The sequence below is a fragment of the Stylophora pistillata genome, chromosome 14, assembly GCF_964205215.1.
Source record: "Stylophora pistillata chromosome 14, jaStyPist1.2, whole genome shotgun sequence".
NCBI classification, from domain to species: Eukaryota; Metazoa; Cnidaria; class Anthozoa; order Scleractinia; family Pocilloporidae; genus Stylophora; species Stylophora pistillata.
Window position 1 is genome coordinate 13,017,125 of NC_142532.1, and position 23,324 is coordinate 13,040,448.

At 40.2% G+C, this 23,324-nt stretch overlaps 1 protein-coding gene across 1 annotated transcript; it reads right to left on the minus strand.

Annotated features, from left to right (window-relative positions):
• Positions 1 to 15,544: 15,544 nt before the first annotated feature.
• LOC148716610 (uncharacterized) lies at positions 15,545 to 18,159 on the minus strand. The gene is made up of 3 exons (XM_088744612.1): positions 18,064 to 18,159; positions 15,958 to 16,170; positions 15,545 to 15,631 (listed from the first exon to the last, which is right to left on the minus strand). The coding sequence occupies exons 1-3, from the start codon at positions 18,124 to 18,126 to the stop codon at positions 15,545 to 15,547; spliced, it is 363 nt and encodes a 120-aa protein (XP_088600738.1). The 5' UTR covers positions 18,127 to 18,159.
• Between the last annotated feature and the right edge of the window lie 5,165 nt (positions 18,160 to 23,324).

The following is a 23,324-nucleotide window of genomic DNA, read 5'->3' on the forward strand; positions in this document are numbered from 1 at the left end:
TTTTATTATAACATAACCAAAGTAAAGCGCGCACTCTGATTGGTCAATTTTGCATCCCCCATTTTCCCATGCATGTACGCTGCTGATGTGAGCAAATGCAAAGACTATTTTTCTGCGCGCGCTTGTTTTTTCTGGTCACACAAGATTTGTTAAATAAAAGCGAACTCTTCAGCTACAATGTATCAATGTTATGTTATAAAACAAATGGTAAACACCACAGCGTACTCTATTGAGTTATGGATGCACTTGGGAGGTTTGCTAAGCACTCAAGAAGCTAGAGTCGCTCTCGGCTATCGCCTCGAGCGACCCTTACGCTTCTTTTGTGCTTAGCAACCTCCCGTGTGCATCCATAACTCAATAGTGTACGCTGTGGTGTTTACCATTTGTTAAATAGTGGCTTTGCTTAATGAAAAAAAATCAGCTCACAGAGAATTCATTTTTCAATGACAGGTGACTTAGAACTGTACATCAAGCGTGCCTGCCCAAAACTGGTTAATCAATTCACTCAGGGTTTCCTGCAACATTTTATTTTAAATATCAAATCACTGATCACCATTCCTAACAAAAAAGAAAAGATCTCACTGATCTTGAAAAGGTAGATCTAGAATTGTATGCTAACCCATAAAGGTAAACCCTCCCAAAAAAGGAAAGAGCCAATGATAGTTGTGTAAATGTTACTACTTTTTAGTCTATCAAGCTATAAGGTGAAGTACTTCTTTTCCTATTCTATTTCAAGATTTTGAAATAAAATGAAACTGACCAAGCTGAAAATTTCTCTCAGGTTTGCTATTATGTAAATTAGTAGTTAACTACTTCCAGCTTATTCCAGTTTTCTGCAAGAAATGCAGACTGGAAAAAGCTGTCAATTTCTGGCAGCAGCCAATACGTGCATTAAATTCCAGCTATTTCCAGCTTTTGAAAGAACTTAAAACTTGAAAAATCTGGAAAAAATACCTTCTAGAAAAAAGCTAGAATAGGATTCTGGAATAAAACTGTCATATTCTAGAAATTTCTAGAAACTTCCAGAAATTAACAGAAAGCTGGAAATTGGTTTCGCAAGGGTAATACGGCCGATGTTCAATGTTCTGATTGTTCAGTGATCTCTTGAATGCATACTGTTCTGGCAGCAGCAGCAGCATCCCTCCGTGGCCTTGCCTGGAACTCGGCGGCAGATGGGTTAAGAGTTGAACTCGATGGCTACTGGGTACATGCTAACTCCAAAGGGTAAAGGTGCTGGATTGCACGCTCCAGGTGGTCTTTGCCTACTTTTAGCTTAAAGTGCACCTAAACCCAAAAATTTTTTTTTGCTTAACGAAATAAGCGTATTTTTTGGAGTATTTCTGTGCAAACATTTTTTTATTTGCTCAAACCTTCAATTGTCTGTGCCCAGTCAAAATACGGAAAATCGGCCGCCATCTTGCCCCACAGCCGAGTTTAAAGAGGAATGGCTCTAGCGGGTAATGTGACGTCAAATCGAGAACACGAAAGTCTGCATTTCACACATTTTCGCTTGTTTAGGAAGGTTGTAGTCGATTTTGTCCAAACATATGCCGACTAAGTGTGTTATAAGAGGATGTAGCAACGTGCGAAATTTGCAAGAGGGTATCACGCTTCATACATTCCTCATACAATACACCTGGTCGGCATAGTTCGGACAATATCAACCACAACCTTCCCAAACAAGTGAAAATGTGTGAAAAGCAGACTTTCGTGTTCTCGATTTGACGTCACATTATCCGCTAGAGCCATTCCTATTTAAACTCGGTCGTGGGGCAAGATGGCGGCCGATTTTCCGTATTTTGACAAGGCACAGAAAATTTAAGATTTAAGCAAATTAAAAAATTTTTGCACAGAAATACTCCAAAAAATAAGCGTATTTCGTGAAGCGAAAAAAAAATTTTGAGTTTAGGTGCACTTTAATGGCTCAAACAATGGCATCTTTTCCTCGGCTGAGGTTGATGACAATTGCCAGTTTCCACTGGTTACTGTTATTGCTGTCACCTCGAATGATGACGACATCTCCGATGTTAGGATGGGGCATTTGTTTCCCTCCTGTTCAATGGTGGCTCTTTCGTAGACTTCTCACGTGTTCTGCTGTCCATCTTTTCCACATTACATCTGTCCACTTCAGTAGGAATTTAGCCCTTTTTTCAAATCGTCTTGTACATGGTGTGCTTGTAGTTCTGGAAGATAAGTCGGGTTGATGCTCATTATGGAGTTGGGTGTCAGCACTGGAAGCTGGATGTCGTTGAGTGCTACTTCGACATCAAATACTACATCTAATGGAGAGCAGCGGAGAGTCCCATTGCCAATGGTTTTGCAGAAGGACCCTTTGAATGGGCCAATAAGACGTTCGAATTGAACTCCCCACTATGGGGCGTGACTCAGGGTGAAACGCCACTTAATGGCCAGGCCAGCTAGGATGTCATGGAACCTTTCATCCTTTTGCATCTGAGGTACCCACTTCTCAATGGCCTTGAAAGTGGATCCATTGTCAGAATAGATTATTTCTGGTCTCCTTCTTTTAGCTATGAACCGCTTGAAGCTCGCTATGAACTCTGATGTTTCCAAGGATTTTCACAGGTCAAGGTGAACTGCTCTGGTCAGGCTGCAAGCATACAACATCAAATAGACCTTGCTTTCAGTTTTGGCTCTAGAAGTGTAGTGCATTGGTCTTGCGAATTCAACTCCTATCACTTGAAAAGGCCTTGAACCTTTTGTTCTGGTTTGGGGTAGATTCCCTGGTGGTGGTGCTTGGTAGGCTCTGGATTGGAATCTTTTGCACCCGTGGTAGCTACCTGTCAGCTTCTTTACCAAGCGTTGTAGATGGTGTACCCAGTATTTCTCGCATTTCCTTGCCCTGCTGAGTCCAACCCCTCCAGGGAAAGGTAGGCATTGAAGGGATACTCATCTGGCAGATACATCGGATACTCTCCCATTATACGTCCTGGGCATTCTAAGACTTTCTGATCGTTGTACTGGAGGTTTCACTGCAGTTTGTCCTCTTCAAAATTGGCCAGGTGAAGCGCTGATTGTTGAGCTTGTTTGATCCAGAACAGCTCTTGTTGTTCAATCTCACCAGTATTGATTGGACCACTCCCTCTTTTCTGTGGTTTTCCTCGGTAGTTATAGATAAATCGCCGACCCCTTGGTAGTGGGTGGCTAATAAGCACGTGGTGTAGAGTATCTTTTTAGGGAAGGGCAACGGAGAGAACTTCTAGCTTCACTTTGGCTTCAGTCATGGTTTCAGGCGTAGGTTCGAGTCTCATGTCAGGTGGCCATTTTGCAGTATCGTTAAGCCAGGTTGGACCATGATTCCCAAGGTTGTTGTTGACCACATTCCCTCCTTGGCTCCCCAGGTCTGTTGGCTTGTCTTCGGTGAGGACGTGATGCCAACTGACGTACTTGTGTTGTTGGACCTTGTTCACTCAGTTTGATACGAATTGTATGGCTGGACACTTAAGGCTACTTGTACATTATCTACCAAGTTAACGGCCACATGACCTGCAAGAAGCTCGAGTCTTGGTATCGCAAGGGACTTGCGAGTCTTGACTTTGTGCAAATTAGTTGCTGAGTGACACCTTGATCTTGATAGACAACAGCATAGACTGCAGCACTGACGCTCTTTGCAATAACATCACCAAATGCGTGTAGTGTGACTCTCAAAATCGGTTGGTCGAAGGGAGAAAGTGCTCACCAGGCTCTGAAATTCTCGGCTAGTGTCCTGTTCCAGTCCTGGAAGTTGAGTATCCCAAGGTACTTTGCAGTCGCAGTAGAGCTGTTTGCCAATAATAATAATATAATAATAATAATAGTAAGGTTTTTGAATGCATTTAAGAATCTCAATGCATTTAAGAATCTCAACGCACTCACATAGCATAATAAAAATAAAATATAACGGTGATACTAACAGTCAGTAGTACCTACACTAACAAAAATAATGTAAAATGGGATAAAAGCTTATGCAGTGTTTCTTAATACTAAAAATAGGATTTCCGGAATAGGAATATTTTAAGGTGGCTCACAATAGTTTTTAGGTTTTCTAGCACTTTTACATTTGAGGGATTCAGTAAAACGAAATAGTAATTTTTCTTACAATTTTTTGATAACAGTTACTAGTGTGATCATCAGTGAACCAAAACATAATCACGTGGGGTCATCAGCTGTTACCATAGCAACAGCATATGGTTGTAAGTAAGAGCCATCATTGAGCTTCTAAGGCTAATAGCACAAAAATGAACTCGGTGACCCCTATTTTTCTTAATTTTATCCAATTTTACTTGGAAGTGGAAGCAATTAAAGAGAGATTAAAGAAATCTCTGGAGCAGATTTTATGTAATTGCTAAAATCCGTAATTTTTGAGTAGCTATAAATCCGGTCCAGAGAATTTTTTTAAATTTTACCAGTACTTTTCTCTTAGTCCACACTACCCAATTTTGAAATAAAATAATGGGGTCACCAGACTTGTTTTTTAAATAATTCACTTCACGTCTAATGAAAATCCACGCGCGTCTCACGCGTTTCCAAAATCTGGCCTTTACAAGATCCCGCTTTTCACATACGCAAACGTTGACTGATGGTCAAATCCTTGATTTGTTTTGAAGAGTCGCTTGCTCAATCTTCGGTCAATTTCATCAGCTTAATCAGTCGTTCAAGTGGACCTGTAAATTGATTTTCGAAGTGCCGCTAACAAGCTTCCTTCATTGCTATGCTTTGGAGAACTTCGGTCATTTAACTCTGGCTAATGTTAGGCGAGGTACGTACATTGTCATTAAGCACCTCCAGAAGCACAACACGTGCTGGCCAGTTTCTGCAGGTTAGATGTGAATAGGAAAGCCCACTTCCTGCAATCCTCTGAGCCACTGATTGTTTTATTTCACCATTGTCGTCCCTGGGGTGGAAAAGTCTTCCGCTGAATGTCTGCAGAATTTCATGGCGTTGATCCAAATTATGACATGCTGGCAATTGCTTGTTCAACACTAATAACTCCAGAATAATTCACTAGTTTTTCCTTGGTCAGTTGAAGTGTAGAATGAAACAGAATTTTTTTAAGTGCCTTAACGACCTCCAAGGCATCGTGGGCTTCAAATTCTTCTTTAAAGAGATGTGAGTAAAGTGCCGATTCATTGAGTTGCAATGCCGGGTGTTTATCTTTTAAAAGATGTTTGACAAGGATTTGACTGTCGCCAAAATAAACATTCAGGTTGCTTAGTTTGCTGCGAAAATTTTCGTCGCTTCTCCGGAGAAGTATTGGAGTGTCAAATGTTCATGAATTATGACCTATCAGAACTGTACAAGATTCCTTCTGGGATGAACATTTTACCTGACTAAGAAAACAGGCAGTGCACCTGGAAACCAAATTTGTTTATTTATCATTTCACTTTCTTTTGGTTTAATTAGTTTTACTGCCTCCCGGTTAGCTCAATGGATAGGGACGTCGAGGGTTCAAGCCCCGGCCGGACCAACAGTCAGAGTCTTAAAATAATTGAGAAGAATTTGCTACCTTTCTATAACATCAAGAAATAGTTAGATATTCTAGTCTTCTTGGTTAGGGCCGAATAAATGGAGGTCCCGTCTCCTGCAGGGGTGGGGTAGGAGACGTTAATTTCCCACACATGAGATTACTGTGTGATGGATGTCTTCCCCTGGGGTGGGATGGGTGGTGTTTTAGAGGGCCACTAGGGAGAATACTTTCAAAGTAATTGGTGTCACCCTCTTAAAATAAAGGTTATTATTAGTACTAATATTACTGGAGGCAGGGTGAGACATTAGACTGATTCAGACTAGTTAATAAGTCTGATAAGAATAACAAATCTTAACTAAATTGGAGGAGAGAGATGATGAGAAATGTCTAATCCCACACCTAAAAAAGACCATTCAATATAGAGTGCAGAAAGGTTCATATACTTAGCGAGTTTTGCCATACATTTGTCAAAAATTTGAAATGAGTAGCAAACAAATTTCAAAGTATTTATATTGCACCTTGACAATAAGGCAGATGATTACATTTTATAATCGTACAATATTTTCTTATAATAATTTGATAGGTAAATTTTGAGTTTTCTATTGTCTGAAATCATTGTTATAAATCTAAGAAAAGGTAAATACAACTTTAAAGCCAAAGATAAATAGTATTTCTGTGACTTCAGGGGTCATTTGTTTATATATAGTTATTTTTGTTCTTGATGAAATACAAAAGGGGGACTTGTTTATTTTGCTGTGATGAAAGAAATATTGAGTGTGTACACTGGTAAGGAAGCTGACTGTATAACAGTTTTTCTCCAAGCAGTAAATATTTAATACAGTAATTGTTAATAAAGCCTCATAATGGTTGCAGAAGGAAAACAACTTGTACAACAACTTTTGTACATGCAGAACTCAATATTTATGCTAACCGTTTATTCCTTGGCCTATTTTTACCATTGAAAAAGTCCACAAAGTTTTCGCTGCCTGCTTGACGATGTAAACAAGACTTGAGGTCATTTTTAGCACTTCCATGTTGGCAATTCGTGTGCCTGATAACATTTGAGCATCCTGTTTTTCTATGTTTTGCTATGAATAAAGAATTGTCACTTTTGAACTCTTCGAAAGAAACTGCAATATCTTCAGTTTTATTTATTACAATTTACTGGTCCAAAAAAGAACTTACCTGTTTTGACCTAGTCACTGTTTTCCTGGAGGGCTCAATGTCCTCTTCCTCTGTATCATTTTGTTTTTCCTGGGATTTTTTCTCACTTACCCTTGCAAGGTTTTTCAACACGCTCAAGCGTCTTTTCGACGCAAAACAACCTTTATGGCGACCAGAATTGGCACAGACAAAGTTTTTGTCATTTTCTCCAGGATAGGCCACGATGGATTAAGTAAACTAAAGCCACATACCAAGCTGCCCCAGGAAAGATAAAGAAGTAAAAGTGTGCTGGGTTTGGTCTCGGGAATTTCGTAGTCCACTCCAGGATCTTCACAATCGATCACAGCGCGTACATAAAAACTAAAAAAATTTCTTCTCGGCACCACATATACCGATCGGCAAGCATTATTTTCTTTAGCTAATACTACAAAAACAGACTTTTGGGGGTTAAAAATTTTGTAAAAACGCGATTTACCCTGATAACTAGATGTGAATAGATTTCGGGAAAAAAATTGCGCGCCACCATGTTTGTTTACCTTGTCCATGGCTTTTAAATATCCTGTGAGCGATGCACATGATTCGCACAGCTAGAACCCAGTCCTAAAACTATTGTGAGCCACCTTAAGGGCAGATTTAAACGCCGAGAGAGAAACTGCAGATTTTAGAGAATCAGGAAGAGTATTCCATAATGTAGGTGCACAGAAGGAGAACGCACATTCACCGATTGTCACAGAATTTATAGTGGGGAGAGTAAGAAGTGATTTGGAAGATGAACGTAGAGTACGTGGTGGATGATATTCTTCTAGCAGGGACGAGAAATAGACCGGAGAAAGTCCACGAAGAATCTTGACAGTAATAAGAATAACTTTAAATATTATACGTGATTCAACTGGCAGCCAGTGTAGTTTTTGAAGAGCAGGTTTGATGCGATCATATTGTTTAGATCCGGTAATAAGACGTGCTCCAGTGTTTTGAACTCTCTGAAGTAAGTTGAGTTCCCATATTGGTAAACCATAGAGGATACTGTTGCAGTAGTCCAGTCGAGATATTTCGAGAGCATTGACTAATAATAAGTGTTACTGGTGACACTAGTCCCAGAGAGTCATAGATTTTGGCTAGGTAAGACAGCACTCCTCTCTAAGTCATTTCGGTCTGGTCGCCCTGGATAATGATGCTAATCGTATCTTCTTCTTGATTCCAGGGGAGGCCTAGCAGTTTGCCTTCTGAGGGTTTTGTTCCTCCAAGTTGCTGTTTAGCATGCGATAACTCTTCAGACGATGGGCCATTTGTTGTTTGTAGTTCTGGGGCGTTAGGGTGCCATTTGTGAATGGTGAATCTGCCATCTTTAAACACTTCTGTGGTGATGACTTTCTTCACTGCAGTGAGCTCCACGGTTTTGTCACTGGTCATTAGGTTGTCGACATATAAACCATCACGAATTTCTTTAATCAGCTCGGGGTGATGACTTTCCCAAGTGTTGAAATGCTCATTGATAACTCCACTGAGGAGGAATGATGAGCACGTCATTCCAAATACAGCTTAGGTTAAACGAAGGATGGTGGTTTTGGAAGTGCTGGGGGGTTTCCAGTCAAAACGTAACGAAGCTCTTTCTTTTTTCTTTATTGGAACTTTCAGAAATGCCTTCTGAAGATCACCCGTCAGAAGTACCGGGTAGAATCTTGATCTCACGAGGATGTCCCACAGACAGGTCTGGAGTGGGGGCCCTGGGTGGGGACAGTCATTCAAGGATGGCTGGTTATCTTTCTCTTCTGCTGATGCATCATACATAATTCGGAGCTTGGTACTTTCAGCATTCTCTCTGACAACTCCTTTATGAGGGTTTTAGTACTCTTTTCCAGTTGGAATGTTGGGTGGTGGCTCGACAACTCCCTGTTGAAGTTGTTCTTGAATTATGCTGTTTTACTCTTTGTATTGACCATTTCGCTCTAACTTCCAGACTAATTGTTCCAATCCTCTCTTACTTCCAGTTTCATTTGTTGGCAGAGTAGGGTGGGTCCCTTTGCATGGCAACCTTGTTTGGTACCAGCCGGCTGGGTTTCTTTCAAGTTGTTCTTTGAATTCTTCGTAAACTGCCTGTTGGTGGTTCTCATGAGTGTCAGCAAAGCCAAGTAGGTCTCGGGCACACAGTTGCTCATAATCTGTTAAGGCTGACTGCGTAAGGAGCTCAGGACTACCAGGATCCTCTCTTCCCGGTGACATTAAGGTCTATCCAAAGAGCGTTTTCTTGGCCACAGGCTGCCCAGGTTTTCCCACTCTTTGTGCAGTACTTGTTTTAATTGTGGCATACTCGCTGGTGCCTAAGACTTGGAATTTGAGGCATACTCGCTGGCGCCTAAGAATTGGAATTTGAGGTCTTGTGTCGTTATCTTCAATCTTGACCCTTTTGAGGTGACTATTTACTTAGCAGATTTTCGTAATTAGGGTTATAAAGTGTAAGGAGTTGAGGCTTATGGACTTTTGTTAGTTCAATGTTCACGTCAAATTTTCTGTTCACTGCTGAAAGGGTTGCTGGATAAATTACAACATTCGTGGTTGAAGAGCCAAGCATCATAATCTATTCCTTTGGTCACTGTTTCTTTAGGCCCTTTGTTGAGAAGACCGATAAGTTTAGTCGAAGGGTATGAACTCTCGGCACCTGTGTCAAGCAAAGCATGTGTTTTTTTTCCTCAATTTCCACAAGAATGATAGGTTGGACAACTTTTTCATTTCTGGGTGATGAGCTGTCAAAACTCCGTCGCTTTTCACTTCCTTTGGTGAGCCACAGACTGATGTGTGATGTCGTTTACCACAGTTTTGACATGTCGTGGTACTTTTGCATTTCGACTATTTGTGAAGTCCTGTTCAATTGAAACAAAGTCTCTTGCCAGAAATTCTTTGCATTCTGCCGGTGATGTGATTTTACCACATTCTGATGGCTTGTGGTTGTCTGCTTGACAGTACACACACTTGCATGTCTTGTTCTGCTGAGTTTGGAACATGTGATCTCGTCTCCTGGGTGGCAACGAATCTTCTAATCTAAAGTTACCAATTGGGTTTCGATGCATGCATTGGCAGAGTGGTTCGGTGAATTTCACGAAATCCCAGGTCTCCCAATTCAGATCGTTTCGTACAAGGTCCCCTCTTATTGCCGGCAGTTTTTAGAGCATCAACTAAACCATCCCACTCACTTCATGAAGTGATTTGAGTGAGTTGAGGGACTGCATGCTGTAGGAAAGTTTGTCGTAGAATTGATGAATTCTTTTGAGGTTTCCAGTGGGTGTGTGAGGCAGTTCAAGTATCTCCTTTATGTAGGCCTTTACTATTTTGCTATGCTATCTGAAACGGTCTTTAGATTGAAAAGGCTCGATTGTATCCTTCGGCTGAATATGGCAATGCTTCGATTGTTCTCCTAACTTTGACATCCAGTAATTCATGCATATTTGCATATTGTCCAGCAACAATGGCGGAGGTGAGATTGCTTGCTCTCCTAGCCGGACTCGTTCTAAGCTTTTCCAGTTCGCTTAGTCCACCTCAAGACTTTAAAACAATCACAAGATCAGAGAACTTGGTCACAGTGCTCCACACGCCTCATTTTGCGAAGACTTCTTGAGAAAATCCAGCAATGAAACGTAGCCTAAAACGATGTCAACAACAGACAAAGCGAGAAAGTTCGCTACCAAAATCGCAACAAAAGGGAGATATCAACAAGTAAAAGTCACTTATTATCCAAACTCAAATGCTACATTTAACATATAAATTGTCAGGGCAGGCGATGTTGAACTAAACCCGGACGACATGAAGAATCCTTGTTCTGTGTGCGGCAAACCGGTAGCAAGATCTCACAAGGCATTCGATTGCTCAAAATGGCAACTGAAATCTCATATCAAGTGTATTTTGGTCACACCTGCAGTATACCATCAGATCAGAGGAAGCCTAAACTATGCCTGGGAAAGTCATTGGTGTTCATGTAAGATTGCTAGACGCTCAATGCCATTTTACGGTTTGGACGTCACAGAATTTATACAAACCATCCAATGTAGAAACCAAGTGGACAACGACAACGACGATTTATCTACACAACATTGTCCGTAGACTTGCCACGAACACAAAACATCTCAAGATAACGCGCCAGAATGTTTGCGGGTTCAGGAATAAAGTGGACGAAATACAAATCTTGTTAAAACTATATCGTTTTGACATATTAGGAATCACAGAAACACACTTAAAAAGCAAAATTGCCGAGGGAGAAACAGAAATTGAAAACTACACTTATCCGTAGAGATAGGCAAGAAAGACAAGGAGGAGGATGTATGATATATTATCGCAAGTTGCTGAAAATAATTCACCGGTCAGATTTGAAAGAGGATGAAGTTGAAGAAATATGTATGCAGGTAAAGGCTGGTGCAAGGGACACAATGTTAGAACCATATACAGACCACCAAATCAGACCAATGAATCTTTTTCAGTGTTTCCAAAACTGCTAGAAAAAGCTTGGAGGAAGTTTTGAAATGTAGTTCCCCTCGGTGACTTTAACAGTAATCTACTACAGGACGGAAATGGTGACATATCCTATGAAGGAAACAGGATGAAAAGAATATTCGCACAGTATAATTTATACAGAATGTTATTGAAGGACCCACAAGGACAACCACCCATTCTAAGTCATTGATTGATCTTATTGTGATGACAAGAAAAGACCTTATCAAACAAAAGGGCACATGCCCTTTGGGCATTTCTGACCATGACATGATTTATGCAACTTTGGCAACGAGTATTCCAAGAGACCCACCCAAAATAATCACAATCAGAAAGGGAATTTCAAACTGACGTTGCTAGGGCACCTTTTTAGGTCTGTGTCTTCGAGGACCCATCTGATGCTTACCACGCGAGGAATCTCCTCTTTACAGAAATATGTGATAAACATGCACCATTTAAGCAAATAAAGTATGCAGTGACAGCTTGCCTTGGATAACAAAGGAGATTAGAATGATCATGAACTAAAGATACAAAGCACTTAAAAAGGCACAAGAAGTTAACAATCCAAGATTGTGGGAGGATTGCAGAAGTCTCAGAAACAAAGTATCAACACTGATGAAAAGGGCTAAGGCTTAATGCTACTCCAAACTATTCGACAAAGTGAAAACCGCCGCCTACTGGAGACTTGTAAAAAAGGCATCAGGAACTACAAAAATAAACAATCAGGCATGTCAATTAAAGAAGGCCAACAGAACGCTCACAGCAGACGACACTGAAAAAGCAAACTTACTAAACAGATTTTTCTGTACCGCAGCCACAAACTTGATTGGTCCTGCAGGTGAAAGCCAGCCAATACAGGTTTGCAGCCGGGAAGCAGAACCGCAGACTTTAACAAATATAAGAATTAGACAGAAGGAAATTGAATACAAGATCAGTAAGTTAAAAGGGAAGAAAGCAACAGGACCAGATGGAGTGCCAGTGCAACTTTTGAAGTCTGCGGGGAGGCAAATCGCTTTATCTCTCAAGAAAATATTCAAACACAGCGTCAAACCTTGCAAGCCACCAGTTCAGTGGAAGATAGCAAGCGTCAATGCAGCTTTCAAAAAAGGAAGACAGGAAGACAGGACGTGCTACAGACCACTCTCTATGCTCAGTATCCCAAGCAAGGTTATAGAATCATGTGTTGCTAGTAACATCCTTGATCATGTGGTCACACGAAATCTACTTGATGATAGATAATGGCCCTACAAGAAGGGAAAATCGCCAGAACAGCTACTACTAGAAATAACAGAGAAGTGGAGGATAGCAGTGGATACGAAGCTACTGGTGGGAGTATTGTTTGTTGATTTCACCAAGCCCTTCGACACTGTGTCGGAGAATATATTATTACAAAAGCTAAATGGTCTTGGAATCAGAGGAGATATATGGCTGGGGCTGAGCCACTACCTTAGGGAATGAAGACAGTTTGTCAGAGTGAACGGATGCGACTCAGACACACAGCATATACTTATACAGTGTACCCCAGGCCTCAGTTCTGGGACCTACCTTACTTTCCCTAATCACAAACGACCTCCCAAAGTCAGTACGTTCAGCAGAAACTTACTTGTACGCAGACAACACAACTCTATACTGTGTCGCAGAAACCATCGACGCATTAGCAAATAAGCTTAATAATGCCTTGACAGACTTGAAGAAATGGTTTGACAACAATCTATTGGTACCCCACCCAGACAAGTGCAAGGCAATGATCATGCAACAACAACCCTTCATTGGACCAGTCCAGACTTTGCGTCTCGGAAACAACACTATTAATTGGACAACATCAGAATGGGTTCAGGAGTGCATGTTGACAATAAGATGACCTGGTCAGATCACGTTACAAATGTCGTGAAGTCTTTGCGTCTAAACTGAGTCTACTTTGCTGAATGCAGTTCCTCCCCCGAAAGCAGTTGGAGGGTTTTCATACAAAAGTTATATTACCATCGGCCTAGTTGTTTGGGGATCATGCATCAAGACACACTTCATCAATCTGGACAACTACATGCTAGAGCCGGACGTATCGTGTATGGATTATCATGGGAAACTAGCACTACAGACGTTTTAATGAAAACACGATGGGATAGTCTTGAAAGAATGTACAAGGTACGACTAGCGGAATTTACCTTCAAATGCGTGAAAGGATACAACGCCACAGAACTTAAGAACCTATTTGTCCAGAGAAACTCAAGCCGTGAAAGTAGAATGGATGAAGAAATTGTTCTCCCAAGCCCAGAGACAAATTTTATGAGGAACTCTATCAAATGTTAAGAGGAGCAATAACTTGGAACAGCGTTTCCAGCAAAGAATCAACGGCAAATAACTTAAACCAATTTAAGCATCTGCTTTCAATATCTGACATTAGGAAAATAAATTTCGATCCAATTGCCACTGTAATCAATTATAAAGACGATGATTATATTTATTTTCAGGATTTTTAATTTACAGTCTTGTACATAGCATATTATCACAACATAATTCTAGGTTCATAATTAATTTTTAAATACTTATTTATTTCTAAATACACGACGCCACCAGCTCTGCTGAATACTCCATCGTGTTTAAATAAAGTATTCATTCGTGCAGGTGCGTGAATTTAGTCACAGACAGCACGTTTGTTTTGTCGATGGATACGGAATATTGCCACCAAAATCTTGGCCAGTCGGCATATGTTCCGTTAAACTTGGTGATCAGTTTGGGTAGTTTTGCATGACTGACAGGTGTTTTCGCGGACGGATTTTGGTTTCCTGTTTTCAGCTGAAAATTCTCTTGCAATTTTAGCTTTGTCTCGTGAAGCTTAATTTCAAACTGGTTTACAGCAGCCACAGCTCCAGAAAGCTGACTAGAAGGAGGTGCCGTAAAAACTCTGGTGTCATCCACGTAACCCAGTGCTCTACAGTGTTTAGGGACCTGGAGTATGCCATCAGTTTTATCCTTTGTCCTTTTAAGTTGGTTAAGTTTTGTTTCCAGAGTGGATTCAGTGTTTTCCATGTTTCATTCGATTTCGAGGTTAATTAGGCGTAGGTTTCATTGCAAATGTAAGCGAGAGCTTTTAGGTAAGTTCGGGACATAAATCATACTCTCAATAGTCCCTTCGTGGTCGCCACCCTTGCTGGAGTACTCCGGCCGCTGGAGACGGTATCTAAGACAAGTCACAAAGTTGATGTTAACGTGTTTATTAATCGCAGGATTCACGAGGTCTTCGCACAATCATAGTCAAGTGAACTCTCATTCAATAGTTTCGAGTTAACAACTGAATGGGTGGGTATGCTCCTAATAATTCACGTGCTTCCTTGTCACGGGTTGCATAATTACATAATATGTGCCTCAGTCCCCAATAGACACTCCAAACTTTAAATAAAGGGATATCAGTTGCATATTTAGTAAACAGCGGAAAACCTGCCCGGAATCTTTAAGTGAAGGGAGCAAAGTAACTCCTGTGGCCAATGAATGAATATTTGCATGTGAAACCTTCTACCTGGTGACCGCTGACCAGTGTTAAGTCGATAGTCAAATGCCTCATCGTACGGGATGCATTTCGGGTAAATACCCTAGGTATGCCTGGGGGAGGGGGAGGGGTGGGTGCTTTTGGAACTAACTGATACATGATATTAATAGAAATGATGTTGAAAAGAAGTCAATTTAAGTCTCAACAATTTTAGTTTAATTACTCAGGTGATTATAGAAATGAGCAAAGGAATGTTAAATTTTATTTCTCATTGTCACGCGTCAGTGAACAACTGAGCGAGAGCCGCTCGCATGGACAACAGACTATTTCTCTTGTAAAAAGTCCCGTCTTTCCTCCTGAATGAGACGTAAAATTTTGACAAACATTTATTCATCTCGTTGACCTCCATTGCCTTAAAGTCAGTGGTAAATTCGGTTTGTTGTTGAAACTATTCTGTTGAGTAAATAAAGTGTCACTGGAAACTTTTCAAAATTCCCAGTTGGGAAAAAAGGGGAAAACATGTGAAATTAATGGGATTTCACTGGATTTTTCAAGGAATATCCCAGTTTGGGAAAATGTAACAATTCCCATTCCTGGGAGAAGAAAATTTTTTTCCAGGACTCCAAAATCCTTTTTATCCATTGCCACACTTGATGCAAGACTAAAATGCAAGTGGTTTAGCCAATACACCATACAAAATAAAACCAAGAATCAACATTAAAGATAACTACTTTGCTTTGTAAGTAAACCTTCTTATTTTCACAAATTTTTAGGATTTGTTACAATTTTCAATGACTTCCCAGTCCTGCAAAATGCCATAATAAAATTCCAGGACTTTCCAAGACGTATATAAACCCTGTCTGCACACAGGAAAAGAAAATCTGGAGTAAAGTTTCTTTTTTTTTCCTTGTTTCTTGGGTTTGTTTTTATAGGGCAATAATAACAAAGCTGGTGCACTAACATTGCGCTCTAATTCTTGCAATTTCTTTTCTCTTCTTGATTTTCACCTGTTCCTCCTCTGCAGTGGACTTTCTGAGAGGTTCCTGTCACAAATGAAAATTTTGTTATAATCCTTTGAACAATATTGTTTTAGCTCAGCTGAAAGATATCAATATCCATACATTAACACCGGCAACTCTCCCCAGTTAAATTACACTTCAGGCTTTTGCACTTTAACTTGTTAGCCTCTTCCTCGCATTGTGCCTGCTCAATGATTTTCCTTAGGGTGTGTATTGATATGTTTTGGAACCATTCAATGTTACATTCTGATGTGACAGGTCATGAATGAATACATTGACAACAGATGGTTGCAGCAAAAATATTAAGCATTAATCAGCAAAAAGTATTTTCAGAAGGGTAAGATGGTTACCTTTGATTTCGAGGTTTTTGCCTTGTGATAACGCCTTTGTTCATTACAAAAACTTTGTATATGCTTAGCAATTCCCTCTGCATTAAAACCAACTTCGAGGATGCCACAAACTGGTTCTAGTTCTGCAGAGAAACCACTCAGTTTAAGCCTCATTTGAGGGGAGTTAAATTTTGGAAAGTTTGGGCCCCACTTTTCAGGGAGAAGGTAACGAATCTGATCCAACCGACGCATTGGCCAACACGTTGACCGACGCGTCGGCCGACACAATACCAAACGCATTACCGACAAAGGAAAACAAACAATTGTAAACCTGCGATGATACGGCTAATTACTTTGCATGTGAAGCATGGAATTAATCAGAAAAATAGTTAGCAGTCAGGACACAAAACGAAAGGCGTGCGACGCCATTTTTTTACGATACTAGGACTTAGTACCTCTCTCCATACAATACTAGTTTCTAGTCTCTCTCGGTGGTATTTGCAAGCTTTTGAGAGTGGGGTTATAACGAGTTTCATCTTTCTGGAATATTAGTAAATCTTTAGAGGGGGACATGGGAGTCAAGGAATTAGATAAAGAATATTCATTGTTGATCATTAACTTTCTTTTATTTGGTGGCTTTCTTTTATTTGACAGCCTTTTACGAATAAAAGGAGTCTTCCACGGCCAGCGAGGCAGAGTCCAGAAGGTCTGTGGGTTTTCGGAGCCGTGGAGCGAGGATCACAAAAAGCGCTACTCTTCCGTGTTCCCGACCGTACGAGGGACACTCTCGTCCACCGCCTGATCACCACACACATTCAACCTGGAACCGTGATCTACTCTGACCAGTTTACTCCGTACATCCCACTTAAGCAGCTTGGATACATTCACCTATCGGTGAATCGTTCGAAGAACTTTGTTGATCCTGACACTGGCGCACACACCAACATCATTGAAGGCTTGTGGGCTTTAGTGAAGAAAAAGCTGAAGTCCATGTCAGGTACCCTCTACGAGCATCTACCGAGCTACTTGGACGAATTCATGTGGTTCCAGAACTTCGGGGGTGACGCGCCATTCTCACAGCTACTGCGAGGCATCGCTGAGCAGTTTCCTCTGCAGTAAATGATTCTCTAATAAAAAAATCGGCTCCTTTAGGAGCCACCACATACAAAAAAGGAATTGACCAATGAGTTAGTAATCTCTGAATTAACCGACGCGTCGGTGAATTTACTGAAGCGTAGTAAAGTTGCCGACACATTTGACGTTATTTTTGTCGGCGAATTTATCTATGTGGAAGTAAGTTCACCGACATATCGCCATTTTCATATTGTAATAATTAGAGCCCCAAATGGTTATATCATAACTCATTAAAACCTGATTAGTGCCCAGTCTGAATAGACTGAGTAATGAAATTCGGGGTCTGGGTCGAGAAAATACGACATAAAATGGCGTCGATGAACGTACTCGTTACGTTTATAGTGCAAGGAAAATTACTTATCCTATACTTAATCCAGATGATAGAAGACAACGGGAAAATTTGGCTTAATCCATCTTCTCAAGGTATAAATAAATGAGAGAAAGTCACCGACGCACTGCCGACGCACCACCGACGCACCACCGACGCACCACCGACGCACCACCGACGTAGCCTATTTTTCCACTGGGAAACCCGCTGCCAACGCGTCGGCGGACATGGTGGCCGACGCGTCGGTTGGATCAGATTCGTTACCTTACCCCTTTTCAGTTGCCATTGTACCAATCTTCCTTCGTCTGCAAGTTTTAAGAGAAATAGTTAACTTTTAAAGACAAGACTGGTAATCATAATTTTAAATCTCAAGGATCTGGTTAGTGTCCTTTTTCTTTATCTTCATTTGTATAACAACCGAAAAGAAAGGAAGAACAGAAAAAGTTGTAAAACTGTCTGAATAATTAATGCTAATTTTCTCAAAAAGTTAGGATATGTAATAAGCACCCTTATCCACCATAATCCTTATCTATAATAACCTGCCTATGCTATCTCTCTGGGACAAGGACTCAATATATAGAGCTTTATGGTATCCATAAAAGTGAGATTACTGCAAATGTGAGTGTCAAGACGTAAAGTTCCTCAAAATGTTGCCACAACTGCACAAGAACTTGTTTTGAGAAAGATAGACGCCTGAACTCTGGCATAAATGTGGCAATATCTGCCATTGTTGGTTTCACTGCGCATGCCGAAGGAGAACATGGTCTCTTCTTTGGCACTTTCCTTCCAAATTCCTCTTTGAATGCAACTGTTTTACCATAACTTAAATGTAGTTTCCCTTTGTGATAGATTTGTAATAGACACTTCATCAATGATGAGTGTGAGAGGAGATCAAACTTACAAATGGAGTACTTGTATTACACTGTCAACACAGCAACATGATTAAGCCATTTGGACCCACGTGACCCATAATTTTTAATGTGCGTGTACTTTCAGTCACGGATTTTGAATTTCATGAAGTTGCAGGCTGCCGTTTTGGATATATTTACGCCTGTGTGAGGAAAATTAGGAACCTGCGTTTGCCGTCTCGAACCTTGTTTTTAGTCATTGTCAGGTGGCAACATGCTAGCTGCAAATAGCTTTCATTCAAATAAAAGAAATTTAAGTCCTTTAAGAGTAATGAGAAGTTCTTTTCTGTGCCTTGCTGTGGTTTCTGAGCTTAATTTTGTACACGATCCCAAGTAATGACGATTGATTTAGCTAGTGTACTATAGGCGAAATAAAGCCATGACTTACTTTCAAATGCTTTCATTACTTCGTCGCCGAATTTCACTGTATCTTTTCTAAGGACTTTTTCGTCGTTTCTTCGACAGTCTTGTTTTCGATTTCTCCTTCAACTGAACTCGCAGAACTAGCCATACTACCCTGTTTACAACTGTGAGTGAAAAGAGGTAGAAAGCGAAAGGGAACCAGAACTTAACCCACGGTTACTTACATAAGAGCATTTCTTATTGGAGAATTTTCCCGCCTTTTTGACATATACGTAGTATGAAACCCATTGGCTGACATTGCTCTCGAAAAAAAAGATGGCTGTTGGCTCTGGCTCGGTAGATCAGACTACTAGTTCTGCGACTCCGTGGTCCAGAGATGAAATTTCCTCTTGTAACTGTGCTGGAAAATCTTTTACACATCTTCACTGCAAGTGTTGGAATTGCCACGGAAAGGCATTGCACAGGAGTACAGAATTTCGCCATTGGAGGGAAGCTGCATTTCTTCCACGTGTAGTCTTGCCCCGAACGAATTGGAAGAATCAGTTTGTGGTACGAAGGACATGGATATTCAGCAGGAAAATGGCGAGTGAGTTACTAAGTGTTGTAGGATCTCCTCCAAATTGTCGGTCAGGAAGTGACTGTTCGGATTCCTGCAACTGCACTGCTGACCCTTTGACACAAGAAGAAACTACCAATCACCTGAAAAAAATTGTTGTGAAGGCAGTACTCAATGGAATGGCTATCATGGAAGACAGCGGTGTTTCAGTTAAAATGTTTGAAGACATTCTTGAATACGGAAAAAGTATCTTGCTTACTTCTCTCGGAGATGACATAGATGTGGACAGTCTGAGTGCCTTGTGTATTGTTTAAACCACTGGACAACATCTCATAGCTATGAGCTTGAATTTGGACTGATATCTCAGCTCCACAAATATTAAGACTCGTGTATAAATCTACTCTTTTTAGATACCTGTTGATGCCCATGTTACGATATAAATTATTTCCTCAGTCAGCTCTGCAACATAGGGTTATGGAATTCTAATAACTACAAGACTTTGCTACTGAGTAACACATTGCAGAGAATAGTTTACAAGAGCAGCTGTGTTCTTTTCTCAACCAGTTCATTGAAGTTATTTCATATGTACTTATATGCACTCCTGAGTTCATAATTGTCATTGAGGGAGTATATAGTCTGGAAATACTGTACTAAGCCCTGAATAGATGGTACTTCTAATAGTACACATGTACCTAAGGGATGGCTTCTACCATATTCGTCTCTTGTATGAGAATCAATTATCTTACATTCTATTGTCAGAATAAATGCAGAGTAATTTTGCGACACGAGTGATTCAAAAGCCCTTTCTGTAGACATACTGTACTGATATTCCTCAATTATTGAATCACAATAATGTAGATTACCAGTGCAGCTTTTAGTTTACTTAAGCTGGTAATTTTTCTCAGACAAAGCAATCATTGACAGTAATTCTGTTTGCATTAAATAAAACTGCCCTGTACATCAATCATGACAGTGTTGAATACAATTAATTACCCATCTCCAAAATTTGTACCAGGTATGTGTTCTTTTTATCTTATTAGAAATCAGAGCAATCAAACTCATAGCAACACATTGTTTTCCAGCATTTTCATCAAAGTACATATTATCACCTTGACTATATGGTGCTTTGATTGTTAGAATAGGATCAATACCATGTTTTGGAGACCCACGATTTGTTCAATGTCATTGCACACATTAACTGTAGCCCAATGACCTCTGTGGCTTGCATTCTTGTGCACACTTGTTGATGTATTACAGCTATACAAAGATAGATATTTGTTCAGAGTCTCTATTTATCCGAAGAGCTGGAACGTATTCAAAAGCGCGCCTTGCGCATTATCTTTCCTCATGTGAGCTACAACAGCGCGCTCAAAGAGGCAGGCATCTCCTCTCTTTACGACAGGAGAGCATCTCTATCGTTTGATCTTTTTAACGACATTGTTTTTGACATTAATCACAAGCTCACAGGTCTGCTCCCACCTAAAGGTGAGCACTACAGGCAGCTGCGCAGCAATAGGAAGTTTAACGTGCCAGTGTGCAACACTGATTGTCTTAAAAAGTCTGTTAGCCATAGCCTAAGGATGTAAATATATATGTTTAAGTATGTATATTTTCTTTACACAAGATTGTCCTACATGAAACGTTTTTATTAGATTTGTATATTTTTGTTATTAAGATTTTCAAACTATTCTAACTATGAACTTTGTTTCTTGTATATTGCACACGTAATTCAGTTTTCGAACTGCGAGGTGTTTCTTTTTTTTAATAAACGATTTATCTATCTAGAACTTAACAATTTTTGATTCAGTGTTGACTGTTTGGAATGCCACTTCTTTCTCATCTTTTGTACAAACTTAATACTGTCGCTACTGCTCCTTTTTGTGACTCTGCATTTGATGTAGCAATAATTTTTGATGAGATAGGAATGTTTTTAAGAATTCCCCCGCACATCAGTTTCTTTATTTACTTGTTTTTACGCGAAAGCTTTTCTAGTTATTTTACTGGCATTCTGCTATGCTCACGATCGAATCATCTTCGCACATGGCACTCACCACTGTTAATATGACAATGATTAACAAACAGCGCATGATGAGATCTGAATTCTTGTGCATATTTGATTTCTTTTGCAACATCATTTTGTTGTGCATACGACGCCGATTTGTCACACTTTTGTTTTATGCATGGCGCTACTTTGTGCAAATTATACATCATCACATTCATTTGACACCGTGTCATTTGCTACCAAACAAACATTCCTGCATAACAAAAACGTGAATTTAATATTTGCTCAAAAGTGACATAACTAATGGAACAAACAGAAGAATAACAGCGGATAATATACTCTGTTTGAGCAAAAGCATAACAAATGTAAGCTTAATAATCACGATAGACGACACATGAATATAACAATTATGTTTATCCTCACTGGTGAAAGTCCAACATGGCATCTTTGTTGTCGTTTCCCAGGGTTTGATCACGAGGCACCTTGTATTTATCCTGACGCTGTGTCGGATCGAAAGCTCGAGTAAAACAATTTTCCTCGAGGTGCACCGAGTAAATCACAAATTAAGCCTGTGGTTGTGGAAAGAAATTCTTCTTTTTGATTCTAACAAACCGGACACACAGATCTCTCGTTCTGTTGGTTGGACTCACATGCAAAACCACTCCTGCCACTTTGTTGGTGCGGTTGCTACAGCCCTGAACAACACAATGACTTCCTACCATATTGAATTGAAAGATTTACGTACTTTGCTAAAACATAAAGTCGCTCGAATCGTCTAAGAAAGTAGCCATGTGTCGGGTTTGACTTGAGAAAATGACGTCACCAGGTTTCCCGCGAAGTTTCTTGCGACCTGCCCTCAGGCATTGGTAATCAGGTCGTAGGAACATGACGGATTAATGGTGGGTGAAAATTATAGATTATAATCGCGAAAATAATAGGGCTTAGATGCACGGTTAATTAGGACTCCCTCGATGTTAATGCGGACTCCCTCGATGTTAATTAGGACTCCCTCGATGTTAATTAGGACTCCTACATGTTAATGCAGACTCCCTCGATGTTAATGCGGACACCCTCGATGTTAATGCGGACTCCCTCGATGTTAATGCGGACTCCCTCGATGTTAATGCAGACTCCCTCATGTTAATGCGGACTCCTTAGTTGTTCTAGGTGCGATATCTCCGAAACAGCTCGATAGAATTGCCTGATATTTTCACACGATGTTTATTGTTTATTTATCACTCTCTTGTGTAAATATTCTTGGATTTTATCTATTATTTTAAGTGCTAAGGCCACTTAACTAGACCCTTATGTTGGTACGGACTTCTGGGTTCTTCTAAGTGAGATAACTCAGAAACGGCTGGACGGAATTGCGTGAAATTTTCCCATGAGGTTTATTGGCTATTTATCTCTCTCTTGTGTAAATATTATTAGATGTAGTCCAGTATTTTTCTTAAGGGCTAAGGAGTAGCATGGCCATATAAACCATGTAAGTGAAAAAAACACTCGAACTGACTTCTACTTTCAACACACTTCTACTGATTTTCTGCCTAAGGAGTAGCATGGCCATATAAACCATATAAGTGAAAAAAACAACTCCAACTGACTTCTACTTTCTACACACTACTTGAAGTTTTCGTAGTAGTGTGTTGAAAGTAGAAGTCAGTTGGAGTGCTTTTTTCACTTACATGGTTTGTATGGCTTTAGCTAATACTTTCTTAGCCTCGGTCAGTATATTTTCACAACGAAGTAGCGTGGCCATTTTGATGGAAATTTTAAATTTCCTTTAAACTCCTGCTGTAGATTCAATTATCCCAAAACTAATTGACTGCACTTTAGGAGTGGTTTTGAAGCCTCAAAAAGAGTTAAGAACATCAAACATAAATAGCAGGTCCCCGACTTCCAGGAACAAGGGTCGTCCTTCAACATCACAGCATAAAACAAGCATAAATCATCATTACAATACAATACAATCTATCACTTATAGAGCGCTATTTACAATGACAGATCAACAGCACTTTACAATCAATCCAAACCAGTCCATCCCTCCCCAGGGGAGGACATCCATCACACAATAATCTCGCGCGTGGGAAATTAACG

Bases quoted from the DNA above. Each gene is read 5' to 3' on its own strand.
- LOC148716610 (XM_088744612.1), bottom strand. From the start codon at position 18,126: ATGGCAGATATTGCCACATTTATGCCAGAGTTCAGGCGTCTATCTTTC. The intron at 16,171-18,063 runs GTGCAGTTGTGG...CGGTTGGATCAG, and splicing joins CTTTCTCAAAACAAGTTCTT to ATTCGTTACCTTCTCCCTGA. The intron at 15,632-15,957 runs GTAACCATCTTA...CATTTGTGACAG, and splicing joins CAAAAACCTCGAAATCAAAG to GAACCTCTCAGAAAGTCCAC.